The 8,760-nt window shown below is 40.7% G+C and overlaps 1 protein-coding gene across 1 annotated transcript in view; it reads left to right on the top strand.

Moving 5' to 3' along the window:
* The window catches only part of LOC126481079 (atrial natriuretic peptide receptor 1-like), a 1,220,509-nt gene extending 1,211,952 nt beyond the window's left edge, over nt 1–8,557 (top strand). The window contains exon 21 of the mRNA XM_050104566.1: nt 6,375–8,557. Within this exon, the coding sequence (XP_049960523.1) occupies nt 6,375–6,755 (381 nt within the window). The 3' untranslated portion in view covers nt 6,756–8,557. The remainder of the gene's footprint in view (nt 1–6,374) is intronic.
* The last annotated feature ends 203 nt before the right edge of the window (nt 8,558–8,760 follow it).

The following is an 8,760-nucleotide window of genomic DNA, read 5'->3' on the forward strand; positions in this document are numbered from 1 at the left end:
AAGACATCACGTCGGTCACCAAACACACACAGCAACCTCTCAAAGTTGACGATTCACTGCTGGACGAGCTAGAAGCTTCCACAAGTCTCTGGCCAAGGCGGGTTCTGTGCTAGTTCTTCACTCTGTGTTTTTGTAAAATTCGCTTTGTGTTTTTGTAGAATTCGTCTTATCTCCCCGGATAATGAGCCACGAAACGGAATCAACGCAGCGGCAGCATTCTCCAGAGGTTCCTCCTCTGTTTCCACCAGTTGTACAGTGTATACTTACATGGGTGTGGTGTTTGTTTCTTCGGACATGTCTGAAAGAAGACTCCATATCCGTATAAGTATTTAGTTCTGGCAATACCGGCCATAACCTTCTTCTTTTGTGCGGATGCACACATATTACCCCAACTCTTACGGGACTTGCTAAGAGTGTCTTCCACGAGTAATGAGTGCGTTGGGTAGGGACACTACGAATGTGATGTGTGGACGTATAGGGTGAGAATGTGGGTCCCGCGGGAGGCGTGCGCGAGATAGTCCCTGCAGTCGCGCTATCCTCTATGCCCTCGGTGGCTCGGATGAATCGAGCGTCTGCCACGTAAGCAGGAGATCCCGGCTTCGAGTCCCGGTCGGGGCACACATTTTCACCTGTTCCCGTTGATATACATGAACGCCCGTCAGCAGTTGAAGGTATTAATATATAATTCTAGTTTAGTTGGTGCGGCAGTGAAATATGGCTTGATCTCAACAATCAAGTCTGCAATTACCGTGATCTTGTTGAAGGTCACCACAACCAACTTCAACTTGAAGTAATCATGATGGAACAAATGGAAAGAAATCCGCTACCCCAGGCCCCAGTCAACGGACTGGACTTTCCTGGTCATCGGATTCTGGGGGACCAGGAACATCATGAGGAGAAGAGTCGGAGCTTCTCAAAACCTCTTCGCAAGCACTACCTTGGCACTCTCAATGCAAACACTCTGTTCAAACTTGGAAAACTAAAACAACTGACAGACATGCTAGATAAATTTCACATCAAAATTCTTGCCATCCAAGAGACGCGCTTCGTAGATGAAAACCATTTCGACACAGAACATTACAGGATTTACAAAGGTAAACCTGCTGTCAGAAGAGGAACACCATTATTGTTTGGTACAGGGTTTGCAGTACACAAATCAGTCATGGATAACATCATAGACTTCAATTCAATATCAGAACGTATCTCGACACTGTCCTTCAAATCAGGTAATAAAGCATACACAATTATCAACGCACATGCACCTACAAATGACCATAACAGAAAGAAGCCACAAGAAATTGAAGACTTCTGGGAAGACATGGAGGAAGTAACTAACAACGTACCAGAAAGACATGTGAAAATTGTAATGGGTGATTTCAATGCGCAGCTTGGTAAGGAGAGAAAATTCAGAGAAATAACAGGCCCATACTCAGCACATATTCGCACGAACAGAAATGGGGAACAGCTCATAAAATATTGTCAAAACTTTAACCTCAAAATCATGTCAACACAATTTCAAAAACCAAGACGAAAACTTACAACATGGAAAGCACCCAACACAGTGTGGGGAGAATTTCAGATTGATCATGTGGCCATATCCAAGAAAAATTCGCGGGAAATTCTAAATGTCAGAACACGTAAAGGAGTCTTCGAGTCTGATCATTATTTGCTACAAGTTAAGATTAGGCCAATCCCAAGACTGAAACAGACAGCGCAAAACAAAATAGTCAAACCTGATCCGGAATACTTGAAGATAAACAGGGATAAAATCGTTGAAGAAATTAATAGGCACTCAATAGACACATGGACAGATCTGGCGAAGGCAGTTCAGAAGACTATGTGCTGGGGACAACCACCTAGAAAACGCAAACATAGGTGGTCGAACGCAAAGTGTGATGAAGCCATTGAGAGAAGAAAGCAAGCATGGGACAAGTTCAGTAGCTACAGAAATTCAGAAACATGGAAAGAATTTCACGAAGTTCAGAAACTAGCATCGAAAGAAATCAGAAGGGAAAAACGAGCATATGACAATAACAGACTAAAAGAAATTGAGGAAGATTTCAAAAGAAATAACACAAGAAATTTTTACAGAACTTTCAAAGAAAATATTAAGGGCTATCAACCCCCTAGCCTCTGCTTCCGAAGAACAGATGGATCCCTGGAAACAAACACAAAAGAAAACTGTAAAATTCTCAAACATTACTTTGATAAACTTCTTAATTGCAAAAAACCTACAGGAAAATTAACATTCCAAAAGACCACATCTAATGCCGATTCTGATCCACCCACAATAGAAGAGATAGAGGAAATCGTAAAACAAATGAAAAATAACAGAGCTGCCGGAGAAGATGGTATTATCACCGAGATCTGGAAACTCCAAGATGAAAACATCACCAAAAAAATCCATAAGATTATCTCCGAAATTTGGATCACAGAGAAAGTGCCAGAGGAATGGAAATGTGCATTGATCCATCCGTTACATAAAAAGGGTGATAAGTCAGATCCAAACAATTACAGAGGCATTTCGCTAGTACCAGTTACATACAAAATTTTCTCTAAGGTGCTATTAAACAGACTAGAACCACAAGCAGATCTGCAAATTGGGGAATACCAGGCAGGCTTCAGAAAAGGGAGATCATGCATCGAACAGATCTGGAACTTGAGAACACTTTTGAAAGTCAGACAGGCAAGAAACACTGTAGTTACCTTTGTGGACTTTAAAAAAGCATATGATTCCATAGACAGACAGACACTCTTTGACGTACTGGAAGAATATGGTATCGACAGAAAAACCAGGGCACTTATACAACAGACGCTTACAGACACTACCTCCAAGATTAAGTTCATGGGAGAAATTTCGGAACCCTTCCACATACACACAGGTGTCCGACAAGGAGACGGGCTCTCACCAATCCTGTTCAACATGGTGTTAGACAAAATTATCAAGCAGTGGGAGGAACAAGTTAAAGGAATACAGCTGGGAAGAACACGTGAAACCAAAACAATCATAAAATGTCTGGCATTTGCAGATGATATAGCCATGCTCAGCAATAATACACAGGAGGCAAAGGAAGCACTGGAATGCTTGCATGAAATATCTGCCAAAACAGGTCTGCAGGTATCTTACGAGAAGACACAATATATGGAACGACAGACCAACAATGTACACACCATGCATACGGTATATGGATCCGTAGAAAGAGTCGAAAAATTTAAGTATTTAGGGGAGTACATACAAATGGGAGGATCAAACAAGGCGGCTAACATGGGACGAACGAAGAAACTCCAGAAGGCATACAAACTCACATGGTCACATTATAATAAGAAAAGCATATCGAGGCAGGCCAAACTTAGGCACTACAAAACAGTTGTATTACCAGAAGCATTGTACGCTTCAGAAACAACCACAATTGGAGCATCAGGCATCATAGACACAGAAAAAATTGAACGCAAAATTCTCAGAAAAATATTTGGGCCAATTCACAGAGATGGCATATGGATGAAGCGACCTACCAAAGAGCTGTACCAGCACACTGACAGACTAACAGACGCGATCAGAAAACGCAGATTAACTTTCTATGGGCACATACAGAGAATGGACAACAACCGACTTACAAAGAAAATTTTTGATGTAGTAAACAGCTCAAGCAAGAAAACAAATTGGTATCATGAAATAGACGAAGACTTAAGGCAGATAGGGATCAACAGGCAAATGATAGGAGACAGGAAATACTTCAGAAACAAAGTTAGGAGTGCAAAATTTATTGTAAAGGAGAGAAAGAAGAAAGGAACATTATGGACAGAGCAAAGGAAACAGGAGCACAGCCAAAGGATGAAGAGATTTTGGGAAGAGAAGAGGAAGAAAGGAAAGAAGTGAAAATTGTGTCATCATGTGATTTTCGAGTTCAAACACTGTCCATAAGGGCAACAATGAAATGAATGAATGAATGAATGAATTCTAGTTTAGTTGTAAAGTGATGCAGGACGCTGTGCCCTGCTAATTTGTCACTCCGCGTAGCTGTTCTTCTAGAACACCGTTCTAAATGCTTAGGTTCTTAGTTGAGACTCTCATTGATTAACAGGGTGCGAGTCCTATGTGCCAGTATTTTGAGCAGTCTTTTTCTCGGCGCTGGGTCGCTATAGCTGTCTGCCTGTAGATATGGTTTGGTGTGCGTCGCTCTGAAGATGAAGAACGACTAGCGTGGTGAGATGACCTAAATTCCACTGCATTTTGGACACTGCTAATAATTCGAAATATAATGTTTAACTACTCAGAAATGGTGAAGTACATGAAAGTTCCAAAATAACTTCCTGACTGCGTCGACGGCGGTAACTGAGAAAGAAAACACTGCACTACAAACTCAGGGTCACCTGATGAGCTGAAGGAAAGCCCGATCTTGCAGAACCAGTCAACCGCAGGAATTATGTTGATGTATTATTGGCATCAAGCTGCTGCTTAATGAACAGTTTTTCACCATCTCTCCCCTCTCACACAATGACTAGCTGCGAGTTCTCTCGTCACATAATCTAGTGCACTCCGGACTTGTACTGAAACGAGTCGAATTTTTTTTATTCTCAGCGTAAAGTCGGTATTACTGGTGAAACGAACGGTACTTTTGACTACAGTTGTACCAATGCAGCAGCCTTGTTCAAATCATATTATAATGAAATACTCAGCTAGTGACTGAAAAGAATTTCCGTCTTTGTTTCACTAAAGAATAGCTGTCAAAAGTTGAGTATACTGTTTCACTTAGCAGCCTACATTGTTTGTTGTGAGGACAGACGAACATACGATTTTTAGGCGTGTTTTGTTAACAGTTTTATGCAAATAATCTCTATTCACATTGTTGTGACACAAGTTCATAACAATGAACAGTAGACATAGTGGGACAGAGCATGTAAATAAAATTATTGTACCAATTTCCAGTACGTAAAATGTGGTTCCGTAAAACAGAATTGCAATGGATGTGTTCTTCAGTCGTTTGAAAACACTACCCCCAATTTTATGTTAATGACTTGATATTTCACATATACATCTACATCTACATGACTACTCTGCAACTCACATTTAAGTGCTTGGCAGAAGGTTCATCGAACCATAATCATACTATCTCCCTACCATTCCACTCCCGAACAGCGCGCGGGGAAAACGAACACCTAAACCTTTCTGTTCGAACTCTGATTTCTCTTCTTTTATTTTGATTATCATTCCTACCTATGTAGATTGGGCTCAACATAATATTATCGCATTCGGAAGAGAAAGTTGGTGACTGAAATTTCGTAAATAGATCACGCCGCGACGAAAAACGTTTTTGCTTTAATGACTTCCATCCCAACTCGTGTATCATATCTGCCACACTCTCTCCCCTATTACGTGATAAAACAAAACGAGCTGCTCTTTTTTGCACCCTTTCAGTGTCCTCCGTCAATCCCACCTGGTAAGGATCCCACACTGCGCAGCAATATTCTAACAGAGGACGAATGAGTGTAGTGTAAGCTGTCTCTTTAGTGGACTTGTTGCATCTTCTAAGTGTCCTGCCAATGAAACGCAACCTTTGGCTCGCCTTCCCCACAATATTATCTATGTGGTCTTTCCAACTGAAGTTGTTCGTAATTTTAACACCCAGGTACTTAGTTGAATTGACAGCCTTGAGAATTGTACTATTTATCGAGTAATCGAATTCCAACGGATTTCTTTTGGAACTCGTGTGGATCACCTCACACTTTTCGTTATTTAACGTCAACTGCCACCTGCCACACCACATAGCAATCTTTTCTAAATCGCTTTGCAACTGACACTGGTCTTCGGATGACTTTACTAGACGATAAATTACAGCATCATCTGCGAGCAACCTAAGAGAGCTGCTCAGATTGTCACCCAGGTCATTTATATAGATCAGGAACAGCAGAGGTCCCAGGACGATTCCCTGGGGAACACCTGATATCACTTCACTTTTACTCGATGATTTGCCGTCTATTACTCGGAACTGCGACCTTCCTGACAGGAAATCACTAATCCAGTCGCACTTTCCAGTGTTTTATGATTTCTGCACGGTCATACGTACATACTCCTGCTCGGTGTAATTATTTTCCGTTAGAAGCTACTAATGGGTAACTTTTCCCCCGATAAAAATTCTAAGGGCGGTGTGTGGCTCCTGGCAGCGCGGGCACCATAGCAGTTAATACATGTGGTGTATTGGTAACCATCTGTCGCATGTAGCAGAGACTTTTCACAAGCCATATGCCAATACTTCTATGTTATTTGTAAAGCATAATACTAGCATCTTACCTTATGGGCTCAAATGTGGAAGGAAGAAATCATTGTTCTAATTTTTTCTTGATACAGCATTCAGTATGCCTGACATCTGTTGCAGGGTAAAGGGAAGGTGACGACGTATTGGCTACTGGGTGAAAAGAAACCTCAGCAACCAAATGGCGGAGCCATGACGCAGTCCATCAGCAACAACAGCAACGTCTCGCAACAGCCAGCAACCGGCAACAACATCCTGCCACCGGTGCCAACTCCACAGCAGCAGGCGAACAACATCAGTGGTCCACAACAACAGAACCAGATGTCCAACAACGTGAGCAGTCCACCGCCGATGTCGCAGCCTAACAATGTGAACAGTCCACCCGCCAACAAAGTGAACAACAACAACGTCGCCAAACTGCCACCCAGGGACACCGGGAACCACGTCATCACCCCTCCGCCCGGAGTTACCACGCCGTTGCTCGCACCAACAGAAATGGTCTGAGGGGCTTCCACGACGCAACCATCGCGTTTCGATGTGCAGTGGCAGAGCATTTGTTGATTCTATGTCTTGCTGTGTTTCTGAACTTGTTAACTGAAACTCCCACTATCTTAAGAAAGCACGCTGCACTACGCCACTATTTACTTTCCACCTGCACAAGATTGTCGCCACAGGCAGCTGTCATTTACGTGGAAACGGGTGATAAAGGCATTACAGGCTGTGCCCCATGTTTTGGTTTATTTCAGACTTTCTCGTTCAAAAGTGACTTACTGTATCTTTTGCTCTATTTCTCTGATAACAGAATTGAAAAATACATTTTCGGACATTTACTAATAGCACATACATCAAATGCACGGTAAGCTTGCTTTGTGCACGCTACATTAAATAATTCGTGTCTGCCATCCTCTGTACTAATTTCTAAAGTGTTTCTCTACTGCTGTATAGGGTAACGTGGTATAAGGTAAGCTATTCCGTCGACAGTACCCAAACAATCTATGGTAATGTACAGAGGTTTTCGTAACACTGTACAAAATAATTGAATTGTCATTGAGAGAGAATAATTTTATTTAAAAATTTGTACAATCCATTTAACTGTGGCAGTTTTATGTCCATTGGCATCGTTTGTTGTTCTTTAACATGTCGAGCACTTCTATAAAACTATACACACGTTATTTGTAACTCATACTAAAGTTAATTACAAAACTCCTGTTACATTTCATACACGAAACTCAAAATACTTAGGCTCAGCTGATGTTTACCTTCCTACCTCAGGTCTAACAGTAAGGAATGACTATGGATATTAGGCCAGAGCAAGGATACGAGAAGCTTCCAATGGAAACAGCTTCGTGGTATTGAACCTTTGTCTCCTCTTTGTGTCTCACACTGGACTTGAACAGTTCTGATTGTATCGTACATTTATGCATCAACATGAGACAGACTTTACACTTTCCTGCCGTGTTACTCGCAGTCCCACAACTTCCTCCTCTCCTAATACGGACAATGAGCTACACTTTTATGTCGACTAAAACGAAAAATTGATGTAAATTTCTTACTCGTTACTGAAAGTTTTCAAATTTTATACTATCTGTTCTTCTTCTTCCTGGTAATTGATGTTGTTGCTGTGGTTACGAGTATTGCAGAAAGAGCGCTAGTACAGATTATACTTTATTTCCAGGAATTTTCTTAAAACTAGTGATTATATTCCCTCAAAATATAAAAAAGTCATGGGCACTTGTGACTTGAAACAAATTTTTCTATCTTCTTTACACACTTCAACAATAATCATCAGTTGTTAACCGTTATTCGTGGGTGCAAACTAAAGACGATGTAAGAAACATTGGCTGAATACTTCCAGGGCACGTGGGGTATTCTAAATGAGAAGTGCAGCACAGTTCAGTTATATTTATAAAATTACATCGTGGCCAGTAAATGTGGATTTGTGTACTAAATGCAAGACAAATTATTCACTGACAAAGACTTCATTGTGTGATTTAGCGGGAACAAGAAACACATCGCGCCATATTAGTTACCTGTTTTCGGGAAGGGTCCTAAGTGTTAAGAGATGTTAATAGAAACCAGTAAAGTTACCAAGGAAGCAGAACTGCACTGCAGTTGCATGCCTCTATTTTTAAGAACTGTACCAAACATCTCAGCCAAAGATGGAATAATATTTCATATATCAGTGTTTAACAATGAAGAGATACCATTCATTACTTATTTAAGAGAACGTTTAATCATATCATCTGCCATATTTGTTTGTCCATCGATTGATATAATATTTCATGACATTTATTGTAAATATAGTTTGTTATATTATGTTAACTTTATTCATGAATAAATATTTTATGGAATGTGTAACTAAAATAATTTATATTTCATTTGTTTTCCTTTGCATTAAGGTTTCGTTGTTTTTAACACAGTTTCAGCAGCATTTACTTTGCAAATGAACTGAGACCAGAGTAAAAAGTTGTCTTTTTAACTACCAATAATTACTTTATGCGACACATGT

The sequence above is a fragment of the Schistocerca serialis genome, chromosome 5 (genome assembly GCF_023864345.2).
Source record: "Schistocerca serialis cubense isolate TAMUIC-IGC-003099 chromosome 5, iqSchSeri2.2, whole genome shotgun sequence".
In the NCBI taxonomy this organism is placed as follows: domain Eukaryota; kingdom Metazoa; phylum Arthropoda; class Insecta; order Orthoptera; family Acrididae; genus Schistocerca; species Schistocerca serialis.